Source organism: Dendroctonus ponderosae, unplaced genomic scaffold, assembly GCF_020466585.1.
Source record: "Dendroctonus ponderosae isolate FM_Combo_2020 unplaced genomic scaffold, Dpon_F_20191213v2 Dpon_F_20191213_1, whole genome shotgun sequence".
In the NCBI taxonomy this organism is placed as follows: domain Eukaryota; kingdom Metazoa; phylum Arthropoda; class Insecta; order Coleoptera; family Curculionidae; genus Dendroctonus; species Dendroctonus ponderosae.
Window position 1 is genome coordinate 16,419,028 of NW_026017110.1, and position 25,106 is coordinate 16,444,133.

The 25,106-nt window shown below is 31.7% G+C and overlaps 2 protein-coding genes across 10 annotated transcripts in view; both read right to left on the minus strand.

The window, feature by feature from the left end:
• Nucleotides 1-2,672: 2,672 nt before the first annotated feature.
• Nucleotides 2,673-12,981, minus strand: LOC109545687 (1-acyl-sn-glycerol-3-phosphate acyltransferase alpha). Of its 6 annotated transcripts, none has more exons than XM_048661117.1 (6): nucleotides 12,826-12,981; nucleotides 8,325-8,502; nucleotides 7,207-7,340; nucleotides 5,044-5,222; nucleotides 4,576-4,738; nucleotides 2,673-3,357 (listed from the first exon to the last, which is right to left on the minus strand). In XM_048661117.1, exons 2-6 carry the CDS (start codon nucleotides 8,498-8,500, stop codon nucleotides 3,158-3,160), a joined length of 852 nt encoding a protein of 283 aa, XP_048517074.1. In that variant the 5' UTR covers nucleotides 8,501-8,502; nucleotides 12,826-12,981; the 3' UTR covers nucleotides 2,673-3,157. The 6 variants fall into 6 exon arrangements, with proteins under 6 accessions (XP_048517074.1, XP_048517078.1, XP_048517075.1 ...); XM_048661121.1 differs by lacking the exon at nucleotides 12,826-12,981 and adding an exon at nucleotides 12,008-12,111; XM_048661118.1 differs by lacking the exon at nucleotides 12,826-12,981 and adding an exon at nucleotides 9,918-10,076.
• Nucleotides 12,982-13,924: 943 nt separating this feature from the next.
• LOC109541656 (moesin/ezrin/radixin homolog 1) overlaps nucleotides 13,925-25,106 on the minus strand; it is a 28,311-nt gene continuing 17,129 nt past the window's right edge. For all 4 annotated transcript variants that reach the window (XM_019910549.2, XM_048661114.1, XM_019910547.2 and 1 more), the window contains 7 exons: nucleotides 19,025-19,299; nucleotides 18,320-18,550; nucleotides 17,804-18,006; nucleotides 17,368-17,502; nucleotides 17,038-17,282; nucleotides 16,628-16,885; nucleotides 13,925-15,525 (listed from right to left, as the gene is read on the minus strand). In XM_019910549.2, coding sequence (XP_019766108.1) covers nucleotides 15,361-15,525; nucleotides 16,628-16,885; nucleotides 17,038-17,282; nucleotides 17,368-17,502; nucleotides 17,804-18,006; nucleotides 18,320-18,550; nucleotides 19,025-19,299 — 1,512 coding nt within the window. In that variant the 3' untranslated portion in view covers nucleotides 13,925-15,360. The remainder of the gene's footprint in view (nucleotides 15,526-16,627; nucleotides 16,886-17,037; nucleotides 17,283-17,367; nucleotides 17,503-17,803; nucleotides 18,007-18,319; nucleotides 18,551-19,024; nucleotides 19,300-25,106) is intronic.

Consider the following 25,106-nt stretch of genomic DNA (forward strand, 5'->3'; position numbering starts at 1 on the left):
AAACGTCAGGAAGAAATTCCGATAGACCACGGCTTCAAAGCCCGGAAAACATTCCTAAATGTAATCTGACCGGCCGTGAAAGCCTTCATAGTATTATTTGAAACTTTTTGAAAACTCATTGAAAACCTCATTTCCTCGCTTTAGACCAAAAACCAGAAAAACCGCGTTTCTACAGAAAATGTAGCTCAGTGAATGTTTAAGTGTTGGAGTAGAGCTGCGTAAATGGCTTGGTACTCAGTAACTCAGTTCCGTTGCTGGAAAAACGATACTCCGAATGGTAAAATTCCAGTCTACGGTTTCGCACAGCTTAAATCCGCTTTAATAAATGAGTTACGACTCATTCACCGATGAGTTATAACTCATTAACTCAGAGAATGACAACAACTCAAAAGCGCAACTCAACACAGTGTTACGCAAGCCTAGTACGAAGAACATCAAGCGCGACATAATTTTTTATTAGGTAGACTCTATCAATCTGATTAATAGCATCGATAATTGAATAAATCCAAATAAGGCAAATATAAAAATTCTTAAATGCTTGCCAAAAATACCCATATGTATTATCAACTAACTTTTACACAACTATTTTAGTGAGTTAAACTAGAAATTATGTGAGTCATATTCACCCTGTTACTATATTATGAATCATATAATAAAAGAACACAAATAGATATGAAAGGGAATGAAAAATACTCCCTATATGTAAAACACACAAACACTTAGCATTACTTTGCCCCTGGTTAGTACATGGAGAACTTTTACTCATCAACAGACTCGTAGGGTGGATTTGGTGTCGATTGAGCTATTGGTTCTTTGGTAGTAAATTTTTAAACTTTGAGAATATTTTGAGCGGCTTTGCCTTTTTATATTAAGCTCATCTGAATCTTTTCGCTAGAAAACCGCTTTAGATATAGAAATTTGGGTTCCAGCATTCAATACAAGTAGCATCAGCATACTGATAGGGTGGATTCGGTTCCGATTGAACCATTAATTTATTCTCAAGGAATTTTTCAACTTTGAGAATATTTTGGGCGGCTTTGTATTTTTACATCAACCTCATCTGAAGCTTGTCTCCAAAGAACCGTTTCAGATATGCAACTATGGGTTCCAGTTTTATTTTTTTTTGTAAAAGATTTTTAGTTTTGCCTGTTTTTCTTTAATTGCGAAATCGACTGAAACATGAAGCCATTCCATGAGAATAGGAAACTCGATATCGTTATAAGAACGTGCGTGAGCAAACTCTGGTGGATTTGTTACAAAAAGTTACATGAATTTGGAATATCAAACATTTAGTAGCAAGTTTACGCCAAAACTATTTTTTTAAATGAAAAAATGTCTTCTACATATGTCAATCTTTCAAGTTTCTACTGGCTTTACTTTGGAAATTGGAATTTTTTATTGAAGAGTATGTAGTTACGTAAAAGCGTTCATTTTCAAATCAACACTTACGAAGCGAGGAAAATTCACGATTTCATGCGATTTGAATGAACTTTTGAATGTTTGAAGGAATTTTGACGACATTTAGAACGTACAACTCTGAACTTGTAAAGCATTTTTAGTATCTGAGAAATTTATTTTTCAATAACGCGACGCAAAATGTGATATCGCAACAGTTTCTTAAATCCTAAGCAAAATTGTGCGCACTCTTTACTGAACGCACCACTCTGAACTTAGTATTTTTAATTTCTGATATTTTGTATTATAACTCATCGCGTCTCACTGTGCCGTACTTTTAACAACGCTTAACATTTAACTGCAACACTGGTGAGTTACTGTGCAGTTGCATTGGGTTGGCGCAACAAGCCATTTCTGCAACACTGTGCCAACGTGCCAACTCCTGAAAATTCACTGAGTTACCCACGCCTACGCGCGTGAGCTTTCTTATGGGTACTCGTATTATGGGAAAGTGCTGCTTACGCGTGATTCCTTTAGTACGTCTGCCATCCCCTTTCTTGTCTTCTATCTTAGTACGAAATATAGTTAGTTAAAAACCTCTAAATATTTCTATATTTTTGTTTTAATTGTTTCCTAAAATGTATGTTAAGTTTGCTTATTTTTCATCATTCGACTAAAAATGAAAGTACAATATTGTAATAAACAAAAAACTTTCAAATAATCATATAACAGGCTAATCCTCATAATCACATGATTTTATGTGTGTACAACTTTCTCAAATCAGTCAGGGCATATTCTTCGCACTGGTAAATTTCAAATCACACGCTGATTGGCATTTTAATTGATCTGATTGATTAAAGTTTTTAACTATTTACATTTCTTCTTTACCCAATTTGCCTTTAAAACTTTTTCTTAACCCTTAACCAACTGTTACCTATGCGATGCCGATTTTCATATCAAATTGCTCAACATCGCAAAACACATTTAAGAAAAGTACCTATATGTTTTTCTAGATGAGAGTTCTTGCGAGTCTACCACATAGATCGCAGATGTAAGAGCGGACTGTTTGAACAAAAAATCTCTTTGTATCAAAGCACGAGAAAATTCGCCAACAATATTAGAAATTTAAATATGCGGTTTAAAAGACTGTTTAATTCTCATGCCTGTAATGCATCTACCTGTGTGTACGGCAATCATTCGTAGAAGCAACCCAACAGATAAATTCGTTTTTGTTCAAGAGAAAGACTAAATGCATCCGATAAATCCGAAAAAAAAGATAGAGAAAATACATTTTTTTTATTAAAAAACTGAGATATTTCTTAAAAGTACTACAACACTTAAACTAAGTCAGTCTAAACAACCTATATAGAAGTTTTGTAAAATTATAGAAAAAAGGAAGTTTTCAAAACTAAATCAAAATGATTAAGAATAAACAGCACTAAATAGAACATTTTTCAAAATAATTATCCAACCTTGTCAATGGTGAATGTTGACCTATGAGTATGTATTGCAAAACTAATTACACACTCATATTTCAGCTAAATAGTTTGCCTGATTCAGCTGCTGCTTTATGTAAACTACTCATATTTAGAAAAATCGTATCCCCACTAAATCTCTATTCCGAAACATATAATAAAGTTAATTTTACTAAAGGAAAAACATTATGTACATTCTTGCTTAGGAAAAATTATAAACTTTCAATCAAATCTACTCCCAGGTAGACTAAATCGCTCATCAACCATTTTCATTACAACAAACCGAATCAATTAGAAATCTGAACAGTTTTAAAATGTCCATTTTTTTCTGTTCCATTGCTATATCCATTTTCTTTAACGCCGCTATCGGAAAGAGCGTCCACGTTTTCTGAGAGCACCCTGTAGGTGTCTTCCATTAGTTTGGGAATATCATCTTTCGTACAACCTTCAGTTGGAATGATAGGAAGAATTTTTATTTTGAGTGTTCCTGAAAGAAAATTTTATTTTTATTGTGATATCATTTAAATATTTTCATATAGAGTAACAAAAAAAAGTATGCATGCACTGATAATAAAAGATACATGAAGCTGGATGAAAGGTGGGTAAAGATGTGAAACGGATAATTGTTAACTAATATTAAAAATACAAACATTGCATTTTGCACATTTGCAGCATTTTTAAAATACTTTTTTAATAATGTACATATGTAGCTCTTTCCGTTTTATTTAAATACGAAATGCTTTGTAACTTGTTTGAAAGTACGGCTTTCAGCGTTCTCGAAAATCGCCGTTTATGTATTTTACACAACAGCACAATTTGCACAAATCTCATAAAATCGTTGACTAAATTGGATTCATCAAGTGCGTCTATTACATTTAAATTGATATTTTTTCGCGTTAAAAATGTACTTTGTTTGTAAAAACGAAAATATTTTGTTCCTTTTAACTAGTGCTAATATTTAAATAACATTTTTTCAATGTCACTCACTCTTTCTAAAAATTCAGGAAAATTATCAAAAAAACGACGAAGGCAAACAGTAAAAAATGGTTATGCAGTCAAATCAAGCAGTTGTCTGAACGAATTAATTCAGTTTTGTAATTATGAAAGATTCTTTAATTTTTTGTGCAGTTTGTTGTCTTCCAACAATTGACAGCATGAAAAAACAAAATGTGAAAAAGCAAATAAACCTTTAGAGTTGCGTCAACTGGTCGGCGAGCCAAAGTGTTCATTTTTCTGATACAATTCTTGATAAACACACGTAGCAAGTGATCATATTGTGTGAAACCATTTTACGTGTTATTCGATTAACAATTTTGATCAGAAGAAGTGGTACAAATGTATTCGATAAATTAACAAGTTTCAATTCGACAATATTATGTTAAAGAAGTAACAAAGTGATTAAGTTCGTAAGTATTTCGTATACATAATAATATATCTACTCATTCCAACGTTGTAAGTTGGCTTCTGAAATAAAAGTATTATACTGATAAGACAGTTTAGCTTAGCTACTTACAATTATTGCTTTAATTATACATTTTAGATCGTGACTGGGATCAAATTCAACTGGAGAACGCGTGTATAAGAACAATTTAAACAATAGGTATATTTTACAATATTTTCTAAGAGAGTGGCACTGAAATATGTACGTTTATCTCAGAAACATGGAATATCTGTAATTAGCATGTTTCTATAAATTTTAACTTACCGCTTTCAAACCTGAGATTTTTCAAAAATTTGTATCGGCACACCGCAACTGGTTGAATAGGCACTTTTGATGCCAATGCCAAATGAAAAGCTCCCTTCTTCAATGGCAATAGCTTGTTTTTGCCCAGGTTTCGAGTCCCTTCCGGAAACATAAGAACACGAGCCTTAAAAAGTGTAAAGAGTTTATTAATTTTAAAAACCTTTTACAAAAAATCATCTCATTTCCAACATCAAACAGAGAATATGCCCTTTCCAGTGAAGTTCTTTAAATTAACCAACAATTGAAATTATGAAGAAAACTGAATAATGTGCTTGACTTCAGCAATCTGAGTAAATCAAATATACCATTTTGAAATGGATCTAATTTTGGTAGAAAAAGATTGTAAAATTAAGCCAATGCTTTACATTTTGAATAATGAAAGGTTTTTGAAACGAATGACGATGTTTTCCAAAAGCTTTATTTTCCTACCTTTCTTTGCCGTATGATCTCTCCGGTTTTATTAACTGCATCCAAAGCATTTTTAGATCCCCGTTCTATAAAAATGGTTCCCCACAGCCAAGACGCTAATCCGAATGGTTGGACGTAGAATACCTCTTTTTTTGAAATAACTGTACAATTGTCCATGATGGGCCAAAGGCAAGCTAATACTGCAATAAAAAAAACATTACATTTTTCAATTTTACATATTGGACAATATACTTACGAAATACTTAAAAGTAAAAATAGTAACTTAAATAAAGCCGGTTTTCAACGACTTGTTGATCTTTTAATATTTGTATTCACATTGTTTGAACTAATATTAACTTTTGCAGCACATCCAGCGCTTACGTTTACCTTAGTCGTTTCAATAGTTCTTCTAGTACCTATGTTTTCATTAACTTTGACAATAATTTGATGAATTTTGCGCTGATTGACCAGAAAATTGTCCTTAATTATAGACCTGTACTATGTACTGGTCATGGTACTTTGGGAGCTCTTAGTGGTAAAAAGTATGATTATTTCATTACTTTGTCTCTTGAAATTATGGATGGTGACTGAACTAAACAAGGGCGGCCAATAATAAATATGGCTTTTGGATTTGGAATTTTAATTGATTTATATTCAGAACCTTGTAGTTTTTTAATTACGGGCAAAGTTCACTTTACTTTTGAGATAAATACCTTCGTTTGAGATCCATTGATCAAAGTTCATCCATTTTAACGCGCAATATCTTAGTTTAACAAATTTTAATGTTGATTTATGTGGAAGAAATTACCTACTAAATTCCCTCATAAAGCATCATCATCTACAAAAATATGTAAATTGTATTTAGGGTGTGTGGGACTTTTATCTGGGTATTTTCAAATAATTATTTTAAAGTAGAATTAAAAATGCGTTAAAATTGCTTAAAAGTCTTAGGAACAAGTTTGGTAGTGAAGCAAAATAGTTTTTGGAATAAAAATGTATATCTGGATGGCAATAACTTTTTACATTTTTATATTATATTTCTGTCATAACTATTATTATATATATTCAATCAAAACCCTATATTGCAAGTTGATGTAAACAAAAAAATATGAGCAAATACAGATAAGGTAACAATAATGCCTGAGTGTTTGATACATATTTCTATTATTTTTACTCGAATTAGCACCATGTATCGTAAGCTCTGAATGTGTTGAGGCACAGTGACACTGATGATAATAAGAAAATACAACAGAAACCGACTGAAAAAAGCTTCATAGTTGAAACCAATAAATAATTTTGTTTTTCAGTCAAATACTTATTGCTTGTAATTATTTACTTTTATGTATTGCACTTCAATTTTTTTAGAAGTGATGGAAATATTAGCAATTCAGGAATGTTATAGTTATGTTGTTCGCATCAAAAAACAGAATGTTCACTCTGTTTTTTTTAGCTTCAACTTTCTTTCGCAATTAAAAACTTAAGTTTTAATTTCAGCCTCATTTTCCTTATTTTTCTCTGATTTTGAAGTGTAAATCGAAATAATGGTCTATTTCTTTTATGGACATTTTTAAAAACACGTATGTAGCTTAGAAATATTGCTTTAAACAGACATTATTTGTTAGAATATCTAAATGTTAGTGTGAGATGCTAACGAAGTTAACTTATTTTTTGACGGTTTTCTAAAACATGTTCTGGGGTAACTGTCTGGTGTAAAAAAGCGTATTAAAACATTTTAGGAAAATGTTAGACATAATTTTAATATGTTTGAAAACTAATTACTTTAAAAGATTTGGTTCCAAATCAGGTAAAACTTCCCCGTGTCAAGATTTTACATACATTAGGCAAAACCGGTTTACTTTTGACGCGGCAACTAAGTATTGCATGTATGTGGAAAACATTTTATTATTTGATACTTTCAATATGGATCAAAGTCCTTCGCAAGTAGTAAATTAAGAATTTGCGATACTCATTGAATATGGTGGCATGTTTACGTAGGTGTATGATGTATTTTAATCTTTAGAATTTGACCTTTGCTGCTTGAAATTTTCTACTATTCAAACATAGCCTATTGTTCGTGAGTACGAGTGTAGCTTAAAGTGGATCTTGAATAAAAAAATGTATTTTTAACGAAAACTGTGAACTTTAAATATGAATTCAAAATGTGATGAAGAATCGAGTACCTACCGATTAAGTCAAGCATACTTTGATGATTAATAAGAACAACACAACCTGTATTTTGAACTATATTTTCGACTCCTTCCACACTTAAAGTCAGTCCTAGGAATGTACTACAAGCGCGTAGAGCAGCAGCGGGAATTCTGGAAAACAAAACAAAAAATGACTTCATTGAAAAACAGACCGAAAATTTATAGACTAACCGGCAATAAAAGTAACAAAACATTTACAGACTCTTAAACACAAAATGAACAATTCGCAACCTATTACTTCACCAAAGCGAACGATTCTTCTTTCAGAACATCAACTCACATGATTTGCTTGTAATTGTTTAATTTTGTAAGCAACTTTTTCTGGGTGCACTAATATAGGTAGATATTCAATGAATTAATTTACAAAAATATGAGACAAATTAAGAAAAACACAGAAAAATAATTGTTTTATATATGTAGTAAAACCAGAGCAATTAGCCGAAATAAAAAATAGTATTGAACACTTGCAAAGTATATTGAAATACCGGCGGTATTTTCTGGTTATTGATCTTAATTATGAATTAACTCAAATTACTAAATGAGTTTAAAATATTTACATGAACATTACAGACTGCTTCATAACGAACAGAACAAAAACAAGAAACCTATTTGAGACACGATCACTTTTATGAATATAATGTATCTGGGAATACAGAATTCCAAAATATTTAACATTTAATTTAATAAAGAATTCGAAGATGTTTTAATCAAGTGTTCAAGATGTTTTTAAACGTTTCACTTTAAAAATGCGTATTACAAATTACCAGTAACTGACGAGACATATGAATATCATCTAATCGTTATACAGACATCTTTTAATTAAAGCAAATTAAAAATAGTCAACGAGTAATCCTCATTTTCTGAGGATAATAAAATCATATCAAAAAACAATCCTATCAACAGTTATAAGTTATCGATCATTTTATTAGGATGATAGTTTGTTGGTTTAACGGTTACCGCTTTAATTAATTGATGTCTATATGAGTTAAATAAGTAACATTTTAGGGAGTTGAGAAAACTAAACGTGAGCGTATTTTTTAGTATGTAATTTTTAATTTAATTCAGAAAATTCCAATAAGCATGTGTAGTACTTACAATGCATTTTTTGGATCCCGTGGACGCAATAGCATGATCGGAATCGGTAGTGTGGCGACACCAATAGAAATCGTTATAAACAATACCCATTTGATTAAACATTTTCCAGCATCACTAAATGTCCATAAGAGGGTGAGAAACGCCACTATTGCCAATGACCAAGCTATAAATCCCATTGCTAAAAATAATTGAAAAATACTTGAATATTTGCAATTCCTGGAAATGAATGCGTGAAATAAATATCTAAACATCTCAAGTGCATTCATATGAAATTGAATAAATGAATAGTTTAAAAGTCCGAATATATAATAATTTATACGACTTTGACCCATTAGTAGTGTGCGAAAAAGTGTTAACTTTTGAGACAAATTGTATAAAAGATATTTTTATACAGTTGACTCAAAACCATGGCATAAGGGCAGTAATTGCAATTTTTCACAATGCAATTAATCTCAATATGTTCTCAATAATTTCTGTTTTAAAAGCGTAAAACGTTAGTCGACAAACACAAAAGAGATCAAAAACAGTTCGCGAAACCTATAATTATGCCACTTAAATTGTAATTGAAGCGAATAAAAAAAAACTTGGCTCATCGAAAATTAAGTAACTCGCCTACATTGAAAAATCTAGTTTTCACTTAATTGCAATTGATCATTAGTAGTTTCAAAATACAGCTGTGAACGAAATCAACCTGTTTTCAACAACGATGAAAAATAAATTTCTGAATTTTCATAAATAAAAATATGCATTTTTACTGGTCAGTGAATCGCTTTTGATTTTCTGAGTTCGGTATCTTACTAAAATCTTACTCAAACAAAAACAACAAAACTTCTTACTAAATTAAAAAAAAAAAGTTAAGCAAGTAAAAAACTTTCACCAGCTTTGCACAATTACATTTGTGTCGTTGAATGTAAATGGGTGCTATAAAAATGAATTTACCTATTAGTACTTGGACGGTGCACAATTCTTGCAAGGTATAATTAAATTATGCAACAACGGACTGTGAATTAGGCGACGCACTTGAACGATTGAGTAACAATGTTGGCAGAGCCTGATTAAAATTTCGTTAATCAGCAGTAAAATTAATTCACAGTCCATCATAATAACATCTCGAATTAATTACGTACATAAGCTGCAAAATTGCATCTGGTTATCGGTCAGAAATGGTTCCCTACAATGGAATTTTTTTTCATTATATTTTCATATATTTTACATATTTTCTACCAGAATTTACATCTTGATGTTTCACCTTAATAATTCGTTGGCTCTTCTTTTTTTTGCAAATAACGACGGGCATTCTGTTTTAACACACTTGTTTAAGAAGTCACGGTTCCCGATTGATTTTACCCCTTTTTTACTTTATGTTTTTAAATATAAATTTATCGAATTCTACTTTTATCACTTCTAGTTAAAACAATAGTTCCATTGTCATTTAGTACCCGTTCTCCTATTAAATTTAAACTTTGAAAAAACATTCGTCATATCAAAACTTACTCGCATTCGGCGGCTTTATTTATTCCAACTTATAACATCCAATTTATAAAATTTCCAGGTGTATTTAATTAAAGTTCAACGGTACAAGCTGAAAATTACCTCAACAGATCGTCGTCTTAAGGCCGGGCAAAAATTAAGAAGATCAATCCAACAACATTTGCCGGTTTAGTGTTATTTTTAGTAATAAATTCGAGGAGCGTCACACTGCACCAACACATTGAGTACGTATAAACTTAAACAATGAAATTAAAAAGCAAATAAAGTTTATAGCGGGTACTTATCAAAACCTTATCTATGTGTACCTGGTTACGAAGATTATATGGACTGCAAGAGTACCAAGGGTCAATCTATACGTAGATTAATTAATTATTAGGTCGATTAGCATGGTCTAATATTTGAAAATAGTGTAAAACGAACATGTTATACTTTTTAAACAATTATTGGATCTGAAGTAATTTAACTACATTTTCGGCCGATTCACTTTTTGTCTCAAAACCCTCAGATGTCCAGATATTTTCCTCTCAAAAGGATGCGATCAGAAGTAATTCGTACCACCCCATGAAACTGTATAAATCGTATGTCTTTACTTGTATTTATAAGTTGAAATACTTATTTACGTGTACTTGCAGTATACTGGAATGAAATCGAGGATTTCGCGAGAAACAATTTCACTTGTATCCCGAATTTTGTACTTTAATAATTTCGTTTGCAACTTAATTGTATAGTGTATGTGTATGAGATTCTAAAATACCGCCCACAATATTGCATTTTTAAATTTCATGGTCGTTTCAATAAAAAATTAAATTTTTAAAAGAAATAAAGAATGGTGACGACCGCAAGTGGAGTCCTAATTTTATACAGGTTTGCCACTAAAAATCCCGACAAAAATGTAATATTTGTTTTATGAATTAAAAACTAAATTTTTATAAACATGTAGACATATAATGTATATGTTGAAGAAACTGTCCGCTTTGACTTTCCATTATTTTTTCGGATTATTCGATTAAATTTTTTTTAGCATCAATTTTATCTCCATTGACGCTTATTTAGTAGTTTGTTAGTGCAAGTTGTTCAGATTTAATAAATCTACTAATTTTCTAAACTTTTCACTTGAAATTTAAAAAAAAATGCTACACGAGCGCAATTAAAGAAATATTATTATCGATTTGCAAAACCGCACGATTGCCAAAAATATTACAATCAGCAATTTTTCATGCAGAGATGAAAACACATGAATCAATGAAAAATTGGAAAATATAAACTTAATTTGGATCACATATGAAATACCTGCATGTAGATATAATTTGAAAAAGTATCTATCTGAGTGTTGTCATCATCTATCGCTCATGAACATTCGCAAAATATTATAGAAACTAAATTAGTTTTTATTTGTTATGGTTGTGAGACCACTTTCCCTAGTTATACACCCGGTATAACTACAGCCTAGACGGTAAACTAAAGTATAATTTTGTGGTGTTATAATAGTCCAATTAGAACGTAATAGCAAATGTCTAAGTAGGTAATCCCGTTATTACTAAGATAATAAAATTGCCTATAAATATTTTATTGTTTTTGTATTGCTTTTATTTTTATAAAAAGCGACCTTTCTCTGAAATAAACCTTTGCTCTATAAATTATTGTCCTTAAAATCCGAATGAATGTCAATTGATCATTCGAATTAATCTCAATACCTCATATACCATTATACCTAGTTAATTACACTTGTATAATAGATAAATCTGATTAGCTTATCAGCTGGCATTTTTTATCGTTTCAGCTGAATTTGGGGAATATTTGTTGAGAACATATTCATGACTCATATTTACAACCCAAATAGTCCTTATATAAAGGATACGAAAAAAACCTTGTAAAAAGTTACTAGAGAATTTAATAATTATATTATTAAATCGAAGTCATCTCTTCAGAAAAAGCATAGTAGCATTCCTATCACGTACTTTAATATCATCTTTTTGGTGATAATTTAACAAAGCACCCAACAAAGTGGGTTTATTTTAGAATTTCCATGGCCAAAAAGTAAAAAGTTTGTGATATGCTTTAGTCGCATTTGGACATTGCCCTTAACATAAATTAGCGCTTAATATTGATAAAACCGATTTATCACTGTGTTGGTTTATTCGATTTCAATTGATTTAATAAACGCACAAAACGAATCTTTTGTACCTACTTACGTGAGGTGAGTCAGAACTACGAATGTCCTCTGTATCGCGGTTGTCGCAGCTTCCAGCAGAAAATGCTACTGTTTAAACAGGATTTATGCAGAATTTATACAGGATATAAAATGATTTTGGACAGTAATAAAATAATTCGTTGTTATTTTTCCTTTTTTTTTCACAAATTATAAATCGCACATAAAATACAAAAGGAAAATATATAGAACCGTTAAAGCAAAACATGAATGAACAGAAATTTCATTTGTATAAGAAATGTGAAGAATATGAATGTTAAGAAAATAATTAATTTTCTGTTATTGATTCTACATCTACAAACATCGTCTCTGAAAGGACCGTTTGGATCTCCAGACCAGGTTTAAACCTTGCATCTTGCCAGTGTAACTTAACAAAAAACGTGGAAAGTGCCTTACAGTACAATTTTTGTATCAAATTCAACCCGTTCTATGTTTATAAAAATTAAATCAGCAAACCAATGATGCCTGGAAGATTTCGAATTTCAGAAATTCGAAATAGCTGGAAATTGCGATTCTTCAAAATTATGAGTTTGTCTTGAACGAACGCACAAATTTAAATCAAGGGCTTTCCTTTGGACTCCGTGAAGTCCAGACTTGAAACCTCTGGAATTTCCAAATTACTGTAAATAAGATGTTAAGTGACGGAATGAAGTAAAATATAAACATAATGCAGGGTTACAAAAAGGAGGAACCGTTTTCACTTGATGATATTTGCAAAACACAGAGTTTAAAAATATGTTTTCATCGACTCGATGACTACACCTATGAGTAAAACTTGCGAAATCCATGCAAAATACGTACTGTTTCTCCTTAACGTTTATCTTTACGCTTCACATGCGAATGTCACATTCACATAGAACACACGCGTTCACCCGGTTCCTACCGATTGTAAGGTCAACGTTAGACTGGCAAATGTACGGATGAGACGATAATACAATCTTCCTAATTGGTTAGTGTCAAATTAGATCTCTAATGTGCGTTACTTAATGAGCACGATGGTAGTTATCCAGATTTTTTAAATATACGTGCACAGCGGTTCGATAATCACAGTCCGAAGGACAATATTAAATGGATTTTAACATGCTTAACTACATAAGTAACCATAAAAATCACTCAAATTTTAGTGTCTATACCATTCTTTTAACTATTGCTGAAATTTCGAAACATGTTTTTCTTTAGAAAAACATTTAGGTATCTGTTTTTTTGTGAGAGATTAAGAACCTAGTCGTGATTTTCTAACTAAAATGGTCCATCGCAATATATTTTTGGATAATAAAACTTAAATAGATTCAAGGACTTCACACATTTGGCAAATTGTAAATATGTACTTAAAAAAAAATTGATACACTAATTGTTCAGGAAACTTTCCGGGTATGATTTGAGAAAACTTGATCAAATCATAATTCGTCTTTCCAGAAACGACCACAAGTTTACTTTTACACAAACTTAGACAACTTATTACTATAAGTAAACTACTTAATTATAATTTAATTTTTTTCATGTTCTTTAACAACTTTAGCTACCTGAGAAATACCACGATATTTGATCTTTAACCGCGACATTGACTGACAATTTTATAAGGTCAATAGCTTTTTTTTACAGATATATTGAAATCAACCGTTTCTTAAATAATGTATAAATTTTACAAACCGCTGGTAGAAAAATATAAAACGCTTTCCGTTTTATAATAATATGTTTTACTCAAAAAAGTGCACTTATTAAATGTTAAGCATCGTTAATATTCAGATGTTAATACAAAAATCTAAATTATTACCTTTTAACTCTTCTTGAGTCTTTTCGACATCATTTTCGCATTTGTTCTGGGTGTCACCTGTTCAGCAGAACCTGCGAAACTAAATGTCCACTAAATATTTTAAATTATAAATAAAGCTACACTTGGTACTAATAAAAGTGTTTATTGATAAACCTATAGTATATAAATGAATAAGTAAATTGCATTTAAACTACCCGAAATAATAAAGAATATAATTTTCAAAATATTCAGAAATTAAATTATCGAAAAAAAGATATTCGCCGAAAATAAGACGTTTCAAAATTGAACTGAAATCTATCCGTTAACTTAGTAATATTATTTCATTCATAAGAACTGAATAAAAAATACCTTAACATTGCAAAAAAAAACGCGGAAGAGAACTATCTAAAAAAATTATTTAATGCCTTCGTAAAATAAAAATATGAAACTGTTTAGAAAAATATGTTACTAATTTGTCATTTTATTTACATTTTGTAATATAATATAAACATGTACTGTATTTAATGATCTGAAAGCGCGCGGTGCGATTTGCAAATAAAAAATATTTATTAAAAAGTAATATTTTTGAAAAATCAAACATTTTTTTCTGAAAAACTGTCTCTTATAACAGATCTAAAATTAATAGTTTAAAGAATCTATCATTACACATCATTTCTAAAAGAAGTTTAGAAATGTGTAATGTCTAATAAAATGGATTAACATTAAATCCAAGGAGTAAATTTTTAATAATAAATATACCCTTTCAAAATACTGCCAGAAAGAATAATAAATACGTTGGGAAATTGTGTCCGCAATCTAAGACAAAATGTATATACTATAGAAATGCTATTGGATTAGTTTCAACGCCCTTTTACCAAATGGCACTAACTTAAAATGAAAACTACCATCGAATGGAATGCGTTCATATTAACAAGTAAAACAGAAATACACGTTTTTAAAGAGAGAACAATAAACGGTAGCGCAGATCTAAGTGAATTTGCGAAAGTTGTAGATTATCACAATATGAAAACGTCGTATAAAATATATGAAAATGTAAAATATTCTGTTCGTAATATAAGGCCATTGATTAATTCGAAAAGCTCATTACTCGCTAGGTAAAATGCCGCTCGACAGATAGGCAACAAGGATGAAATACCGATTGTAAAATAGTACAAGATTTTCCTAATCCTCGTTATGGTGATATTTGTATTGCAGAATTTACGTGCTGTAAGAATCTCTTACCATTGGTCGATAACATCTTGATACCTATCCAAAGATATTGTGATAAGAATATGAAAAATTAAGCAACTACATGCCTAATTTTGAGCAAAATTTTGATTCACATTGTTGCCATTGAAATTTGAAGAACGCGAAGAAAAATGCGAAAATACTTAACTGAGAAGAAAAACTAAAAGAACCCATAGCTGCAAAAGTTCTGTATAATTTCAAAAGTAGCAGCTATTTCAATAATATAATAGTTAAGTATTGTTAAACGTTTTTCTCATAACAGCATAAAGAAGTTTCTCTTGAAGTAGTCGCATACTTTTAAAGCTTAAACTAAATCAAGAAATGTTCGATTTCATTTACATATTTTCGAATTGGTCAACGCGACGCTTAGTGTTGCCTTTGCGAATTTCACGAAGTGTTTTATATTTGTCACGTCCTTGTCGAACGTTCTCCCTGTGGATCTTGTCCATGGCAGTTTCTTTTGTCTCATCTCGAGATTGGGCCAGGTCCTTTTTCAAAGCCTGCAAAAAATATGAAACATTTACAAACTGTTAGGATTAGCAGATGCTTGCATCTGCTAATAAACTAAGTGTGTGTGTGGATTAATATCTGACAGCTTGAGTTGGATAACCTTCATTTCTTTTACATAAAAGCATGAGAAAATAACGCATGGTGCTGAAACAGATACAAAGCTACGATAAATCAATATAGTAAAGGCAATCGATGCAGAACATTTTAAATGATCTAAATATTGTTCATTGTGTTATAAAAAAGTTCAGGGAGGCTGCCAGTGTTTTAGTGTTCCTGTTCGTGGTAAAAGTTCAGGTCGACCCCGTATATTTCCCGAAAGAGAACATTGTGTACTTGTAAAGATCCGCAGATCCAACAGAAGAGGCACCCTATGACAAAGTCAAGCTTAGTGGAATCAAGAAGCAACTTTAAATGTATCGTGTGAATGCAGTAGAATTTAGCTGCATAAATCTGGTTACAGTCTTTTTAAACGTTTATTATTTCATGGGGTTCAATACAAAATGGTTATTTTTGTATGGGTGATGATTCATGAGGTGCAGGACATTTTTTCTTAATAAAAAAGTTATGTCATATGTCTTCATTTGAACCAAAGAATGTCTCTGTGCCCCTTTGATCATGTGTTTACTGGAAACCCTGTATGTACCACCTACCATGTAGCTTAGAAATATTGGAGATGAGTAGCAAAACCCCAAAAGAAATTGTTAAGTTAGCAGTACAGCACACTTCATGCAATATTATTTAGTTTAATCATCTACTTGACGATAAAAAATGTAACTAAAACCATATTTTTACATGAAGTCTGTGTACCAAAGAAAATTAATAAGCCTGAAAATAAAATGCCATCAAGGGGTTTGTGCATCATGAAAAATATAGTTCAGCCTTTAAATGGCAAACATTAAGTGTAAACAACAACACCAAAATACCTCAAATCTCAGTTTCTTGTGTTTGCAGAGTTTGCAACATATTGGCACCTAAAAAATTGCCTACTTGGATGTATTTGTTTTATAAAAATATATCGAAAATATGTTTGAGGCAAAAAATCTGGTTGGTATCGGTCCGTAGCAGTTTTACTGTAAAATGTTAAATGCTGACCTGTAATTGATCTTGCAAACGCTCGTTGCGCTCAGCAAGCGTACGCCTGTCTTCAATTGGATCTACAATGTTCTCGTCAGTATTCAGATCCTTGCTGACATCACCGTTGACAAGTTCATCATCTTCATCATGATTATTTTCCTCCAAGTGGCCTTTGGTAGCATTAGCCATTTGTTGCTGCTTCAGTTCGTCTTCTTTGCGACGAGCCGACTCGACCTCTTCTTGAAGACGTTTGGTCTCGAAGTCCTTAGCTTCAACCTGAAATTAGAAAATAATAAAACACATTGAAAAAATATCCACAAAAGACAAAGTAAAAAATAAACTATAGTTGCAATAAAATCGGTATCATTTATATTGTAAAGAAACAAATTCATTTTGGAATAAGGATACGACATTTATTTTGAACTCACCTCTTCTCTGATTCGCTGAACTTCAGCCTGTTTGGCGTTGATCTCGTCCTCCAATTTCTGACGTTCGGCTGCTTCCATGTTCTTGCTTTCTTCCAGACGTTGCATCATCTGTTGCAGCTCATTTTGTTGTTGCTCCAGCTCTTCCTTTGCGGCCTGAAGCAGCTTAAGTTGTTCTTCTAATTTTCGAATCATTTCCTGGGCTTCTAATAGGCTAGCATGGTTGCGTTCCATTTCTTCCTGCATGGCTACACGAAAAAAAAAAGTAAATTAGTTGACGGTTTTTTATTTGATTTCAAAGTTTGTCTGCGAACAAATTGCAATATATATTACCTTTAATCCTATCTTCATACTCCTGTTGTTTCTTTTCAGCCCTTTCTCTTGCAGCAATCTCATATTGCAACTTTTCTCTTTGTGCTTGTTTCGCAAGCTTTTCGTCCCTAGCTTGGGCTTTCATTTGCTGAACATCTGCAGTTAAACACACCAATTAAAAAATGCGCTATTAAATCATTTAGCTTTAAATACACACAACAATAAATGTAATTGAATTGGGTAAGCTTCATTACTCAAAGATGTGACATATTGTTAAAGACCAAAACTAGTTCTTTATCTGTTTAAATACCTCGCTAAGGTTTTACACGTGAGATTATTACAGTGTTACTGCCAAAACCGATTACCATTATTTCAACATATTTAAAAAGTTTACAGATTTTACAAAAAAATATTTAAAATTGAGTAAAAAAATATTTTCATGGCCTGTCGTACTAACCTATTGTGTCTGGTTTCCTTCTACGCATATAGAGCTCGTGATTTCCCATGCAAAGGGCCAAAATTCGTTTGTTAATCCGAACTCGTGGAGCAAAGAAAACGAAATCTGGGGCTTTCTTGTCGATGGGTTTAATTATGAACTTGCGGTCGTTGAACGAGATATTTCTGATTTCTGACCAGGGGAATCCAATCTTGGGAGTAAGCCTGGAAATTTAAAAAATACTGTTTGAATTGATTACATACGTATGTACTTAACTACTAATTTTCCATTATAATTGCAAGTTCAAATAAATACGTTAATTTATTACTAAGAACGGGCCACCACGATGGGGTTTTAAAATCTAGAATCTTCACCCGAAGTACCCTGCATACTGTTAATCAGATCAAATTAGATAAATTATACTAGTTATGCATCAATCCACTTTTAGGAAGGTCAATTGAGGTTAATGGTTATTTCCATTTGGTATAATAACGTTTTAAATAGTAACTAAAAAATATGTGATTAGTAAGTACTTACTGGTCATCTTTTTCATAAATATTGAGACCCAACGCATCGACTCCCAAATACAATTCGGTACCTTTTTTGTTACGGATTTCGAAATAGTTCACTCCGTACATTTCCAGATCTTGAGCAATTTTAAGGTACTCCATCATTGCGTCTTCCCGCATCATTCCCCTGTGTTCTTTCCACCAGGTCATTATACTGTTTTCCCATTCATCTTTTGACATTTTGTGTTGGTCCATAACTCTGAAATAACAGGACATTTTCCAAATAAAAAAGTTACCAATTGATGTTTGACTGAAAATCAAAACTTGCTATTATTGTTTCGAAATATAATTTCAGACGTTCTATAATAGCATTTGAATTTCAACCTCAATGTGGCGAAGGTAAAGTTAAAAAAAAATCGATAAATAGCTGTTTAATAAATCGACATATTAATGCTAATTAGAAATATTTCAGTATAAACCACATCAATTTACAGCACGTGGCAGCAATAATTGCAATTACTTGGCTTGATTTAGTTTGTACCCACGTGAATTTGATTGCTTGATTACGATTTGTTATTAGAAGAAAATTTTAATGTTATTTGATTACTTAAAGTAGAAGATGTAGGTGAAAGTGAAAGTTGACTTGACTGTCGGTTAAGTGATAACCGATACGCTTTAAATTGATAATAATATTATAATTGATAAAAATCGCTAATAAATAAGTCAGTTGTACCGTTGAGGCAAAAGCCGGTCGTTGGTCAAAAATCCAGGCGAATGATTCGACTTGATGTAATCGCCATGTCTGGCCTGGACAGCATAAGAAGCCAATAACACTGAAGTCTCTGGAGGGCAGTAAATTTCATCTGATAGAATGCCATTCTTAACTTGGAGGTAGAACAGCCGCAAAGTAATATCCTGAATTAGCTCTTCAGCCACATCTTCAGGGTAGAATTTGGCACGGAACTTGAATTGGAGCGGGTTTTCTTTCTTCACATCTTGAGCCATTACCTAGAAAAAATAAGAACAAAAACCAATAAGCAATTCGAAAAACAGGTAAACTAAAAACAAATATATCATTTGAGCATTATTGACAATTTTATTGATAGGTTCATATGTTTAAAGTCACCATGTGGGCAGCATTTTCGAAAAAGTGAGTCCTCACATGTTTAATCTAGTGAAATATTCCGTAACTGGTTTAAGCAATTAGCTAAAAAAAGAATTCCTGAAATCTCATAAAATGCTAAGCAAACCCGATTAGCACCTGAATGTTATTGTGTACTGATGAATAAGTCATTACTAAAAACTATGCAATTTATGGACTAAGTAAAAATAAGCAAAGCATTGTACTTTTTAATGAAAAAAAGCAACAGGTTTTTGCTTATTTTATTATTGGGCCCATCGGTCTTAAATAGTGGTAAATCCTGCTCTGCTTAACGAATCATCTCATCATGTAGCTAATTATTAATGCAGTGAGAGCGAATACCTTTGAGGTCAAATCAAATCAAAATTTTAATGCACGCATATGTCTGAGGAAATGTGGTGCCATGAAATTCCGTTACCTCCACTGTGAAGATATAAATAATACTATTGGTATTTGCAAATTTTAATACTACGAAGCAACAAGAATCGTCTTATGGTTGAATTGAAAATGCAGAAACACATTTAAAGGCGCTTGGAGTATTACTATTGAAAGTATATGAGGTTGATTCTACACTTGGTTGAAATCTTTATATGAAAACTAGTTACCGGTTTCTATACACTGCTAATAATTATGTTATTTCATCATCCCAAACCAACTGTTGTTATGTAATTTGTCACCTAAACAGATCGCAAATTTTAAAAATCTTCCTTCAATAAAGAACTAGATAATTTGCAATTATACGAGGAGCAAATATAAAATACAAGTTAACAAGAAGAAATAAGCAGAAAATTAAAGTAAAGGATTGGTTAAATTTAAAATATGTTTTTTAAGAGACAGTTAAAATTCAACAAAGATGGATGAAAGAAAATTTTAACTACCTCTAAACCTCTTACAACTATCTTAAGCATACATATGCAAAAAGTTATTATGTGATATTTATAGATGCGTTAAAGAAGTTAAATATAAAATCGAAATAAAGCCAAGAAAAATCCAGGTTCGAGCTTAAAATGTTGGCATTTCTTCTATAATTACAACTTTGCATTTATTTATAGCAGCCCCAAACGAGAAATAAATAACGAAAACACTGTATATCCATATTAGCGTACAGTCGGCAAGTTCTAGACATAAAGGTCGTAATTTTGAACCATATTGAGGTGGAAATAATGTTCGCTTTTACTACTTACAGCATTAAAAGCAATTATTTAAGTTTAATATGGCCTATTCTGAGAATTTACGGAACAATTTTCAATGAAATGGTCACATTTATGGTACAAACCAAGGATGATAACAAATTGCTCTAACATGGCACGTTAACTGGAAAACGGTATTAGATACGAGTAATTGAAAATACAGCGTGTGCGACAAATTGAATTATTATTAGCAACGAAAAGTTTCAAGTTAAATTAAAAACTGATAAGGCGTGTAATACTAAAAATTTACACCTTGTGGAAGTAACATATTTTTAATGTTAATAGGTATATAGTTACAACGCTGTGCAAAGGCTGCAGTGCAATTAGGGCTAATACGCTATTAAATTGGTCAAGATATTATTTCAACCAGCTAATAAAGTCGATAACAATGCTACTAGGATGTATTAAGTTTCCTTGAGACTTCCTAATTTCAGTTTCCAATGCAACTGGTTTTCGCTAAAGCTACGAAAACGTCATTATGATTATATAACAACCCGAGACGATTTCATATAAAAGTATAATTAGCGAGTACCTTGAATTATTATCATTATTAGCGTAGTCATCTGTATCTACTCGATTGGTTTGTTAAAGGTCAGATAAGAATCATTTGCAGAATTGCCGATTGCTGATGGTTATTTAAGCATTGTTTTCAACATCAAGACCACAAAAAGTGCAACATGTGGGTGCATTTAGCAATCAACTTAAATTACTAGCAAATTTCAAACAATTTAAAATACATGATTCAATATTAATTCAAAGAACGTTGTCAATTGGAGCCTTTTAAGAAAATTGCACCATGTCAAAAGAAAACCTGTCTAATCCGAAGTGCACATTAGCTTGAAACTCAACTACTACAAAAATTACTGCTGGAATTAAAAACGAATCCCAAAAGTTTACAAAGTTAATGTGAATTGAAAAATAGTTAGTTAAAAGGTTTGACTTAAAAGCATCCAAAACAATTAGCTTTCTTTATTTTTACCCCGTATAAAACGAGACAAAATATGTACACAAATAATAATAATAATAGAAATTATGCACGACAATTCGATTAAAAACATTTGTTTGTTGTGCGGAACGATGAACAGAGGTTTAACCGTTAAGCGTTGGAGCAAAACAGTACAACCTGCTTTTAATGATATGAAATTTCATCGTTAGCCTTTGGTAAATTCATCGACGACCAGATATCCTGTCATTTGTTTGCAAGGTAATACCACTTCCTTTCCCCGTTTCGAACAAAGCAGTTTGCCGGGGTATTTTTTTGAGACATGGAGACCCAACAATAATTACAAAAAGACTGAGAGAACAACGAAATTGTTAACGATTATTATAACGTTTCGTTATCAGCTTAAAAATCTAGCAGGAGACAATCATACTGTTGACTGCACAATTCTGGGAATATTCCTTTAGGCAACTGGTATTAAATAAGTTCTCGAGCCACAAAGGAAGTTTAACGAAATATTTAAAAACCAGCTTGGGAAAATATTAATAATTTAAATGTTGCACACTGCACAACTGCGGATACCAGAACAACATGCCAAGGAAATTTGCCTCTTGAATAAAAATCAATGGATGCAAGTATTTCAATTTTACATTTTAACGCGTGGAAAAAGGCCACTCGTACCAATAATGGTCGGTCATAGCTAATTAACTGCATGCCTAATGTACCAATTAGTTAATCAATGAACAATTAATTTAATTGAACAATGAAAATCTAACAACATATGCCTGGCGGGTGATAAAGTAGCGAAATCGGTCTTATTGGTATTTGGTCATCGAAGGTTCTGGTTCCAATAATTCTAATTAAATAAGTGAAACATGGAGTATTGAATTCGTAAAGAATACGCTATTGACTTAGATAGGAACATATTTGATAAAGGGATTAGCATAACCAAGGACATTGGTAGGTGCCACTTATTGGCTATATCGACGAAAACTTTGCAATAAGCTCCAGAACGCAATAGAAATTTCAACAATTTATGCAAATAGACAAGAGTTTTTATTTAATTTCTTCTACAGTTAAATCATGAGCAGCAAAATTAAAAACTAGAAAACTCAGTGAGAAACATGCTAATAATAAACAGGACATTTTAAGACGTTTTGAAGTTGCTGGGAATTTGTGTTGTTTTATTGTCAAATTTATTTTCTTTCAAGCTAACTTGGCTTCCGAAAACACTAAATTTTTATTGAATTAGTAGGTAATTTCCTACTTGGTAAGTTAGATCCTTCTTACAAGGTACTTAGGAGCCTTCGTGACTTCTTGCAAGATGAGTTGCAACTATGTAAAATTTATCGTTAGGATACCGGGAAATCAGATAATCGTTCTAGATTTTTATGTTAGGAAAACTTGCTGATCTGTATAATTCAAATAATCCCCCTAAGTAACTGCCAGGAAGCTCGTTCCAAGATTATGAAATTGTCTGATTAGACCGACCTACTATTCAACAGATATAAATCTCATTGACAGCTAGATTTGGCTTTTTTGAAATTTCTTAATCGGTCTAATCCAGGTAGACTCCCAACAAAAATTTAATATTTAAAGATTAAGGCACGATCGTTCTTGCCATGTTTAAACAATAATTATTGCTAAGCCAGCTGAAGAAACTACCAACTTACCGTATCGTTATCACTGTCAGCACTATCATCGTTTTCTATAGATGATGCATAACGATTTTTTACTGCAATAAAGCATTTCGTGCATTTCGATTTAAAATTATCCGGCTGCATGAAATAAAAAAATACATTCTGAAGTGATTTACCAGTTTGACAAACATAACCATGCAAAATTGATAGAAATTAATTAGCTAGCTTTAGCCCTTCGTTTAAAGTGAAATGCTGACAACTAGCTATAGAAACGGTTGGGCCTACAGCACAGCAACACTTACCCGTTCTCTTCCTGTGCAATAGAAAGCAAAAAAAGCATGTTAGAAAAATATTCAAGACATTTAATACTACTATGCCTTACAGTGTCGTTAAAGGAACGTTACCCTACACACTTAAAAAAGTGCGATATTACAAGTCGCGGAATTTTTTTAACAACCTTAATTTATTGCAAAAGAACATGGAATTGGCCACTGAAAAATGAAAATGTGTCAAAAAAAGCAACAAAGAACAGAAAGAATCATGAAGACCTCATATTTTCTTGAATACTTTAAGTGTCTGTAAAATGCACAAAAAATGACCAAAAACGATTATATTGTCACTTAAATCACCTTCTTATCGTATTCTAATGATTTCGTATTGTTGCAGACCAAAAATACATATCCACTAGTTTCTCATTTAACCACAAATAGAATTGAATTATAATAAGAAATTAAACATCTTGCTGAAAATTGAAGTAAAGTTGATTTAATGATAAAATTAAACAAAATTAAATACACATTCAACGATGCGATTAAATTACTAATAAATTATCAGATATTTTTTATAGGTTTCTTCTTATTTTATTTGCAAAAGGTATTCCCATCAAATCTTCAACTTTTCATCCAGTCAATTCAATTAAATATTGGCATTTTCCATCAAATTTATTTAATAGGTTGTAAGGCCAAGTGCGTATCTTCTGCACGTTATAATCAACCTTTCAACCACAGTTATATGTGCGATGTCTGAACCATGAAATTAGATGGCAGTTATTTTCCTTTCTAATAAATGCACATCCTGTATGCAGAAGTTTTTTCGATCAAACTGAATATTTACACTCCAAGTGCATGTACGTGCATTTTCAACCAAGTTTGTTTCCAGTATTTCGCACCAAAAGCCGTTGATCGAAATATAGTTAGATCTGCAAAAATGTAAGTTGAAATGGAAACATTTTTAAATTTTATGGAAAAACCATTGTCCTCATTAATATTTCAAACATTTTCGCTTTTTACCACTTGAAACTCGCTACTACTTTCATTTCAGTTGACTATTCTCATCACGTTTTTTTGCGGTAGCTAATACAAATAACACAAGTGGGCTTATCGTCAAACAATAATGTAAATCGGTATGACTGGATTGATTCATATTAACGAGGGATTTTATTTATCACAACTATTGAGCTTGTATTATGATGGATTATCTTAACAACTATCAGACAGCAGTAGATCGTTGACAAATTACCAATCAATTTTGGTGAAGGCCGTTTAACTGATTGAAGAAAAGGTAACTCGAAACGATGGATTTCTTAAATAGGCCAACAAATTTAACGTTAAAATGTTTATGAGAACTAAAGATGAATTGTAGATAATATAAAAAATACGTTTCTCTTAAACATTGACTGTTGTTAAGTATCACAACCAGCATTCCAAGTTGGCAGTTTTCAGTTCAGCGTCGATTCGAACAACGATTACTAATTTAAAACAGAACTTTTTTCATTTATTTCAACAAATTCCACTTGGTGGGAAGTTAATATCAGACACGTGATTCACCTAGCCCACGGGTGTGTCTGAAAATGTTGCGCAAATAATGCGTAGGTCCAGTAAAGCCTTATCAGAACACATAAATGT

What these genes read in the sequence shown, in the direction of transcription:
- LOC109545687 (XM_048661116.1), bottom strand. An exon ending in AGATCATACGGCAAAGAAAG is followed by an intron (nt 4,739 to 5,043) that starts GTAGGAAAATAA and finishes ACACTTTTTAAG; the next exon opens with GCTCGTGTTCTTATGTTTCC. An exon ending in AAATCTCAGGTTTGAAAGCG is followed by an intron (nt 3,358 to 4,575) that starts GTAAGTTAAAAT and finishes ATTTTCTTTCAG; the next exon opens with GAACACTCAAAATAAAAATT.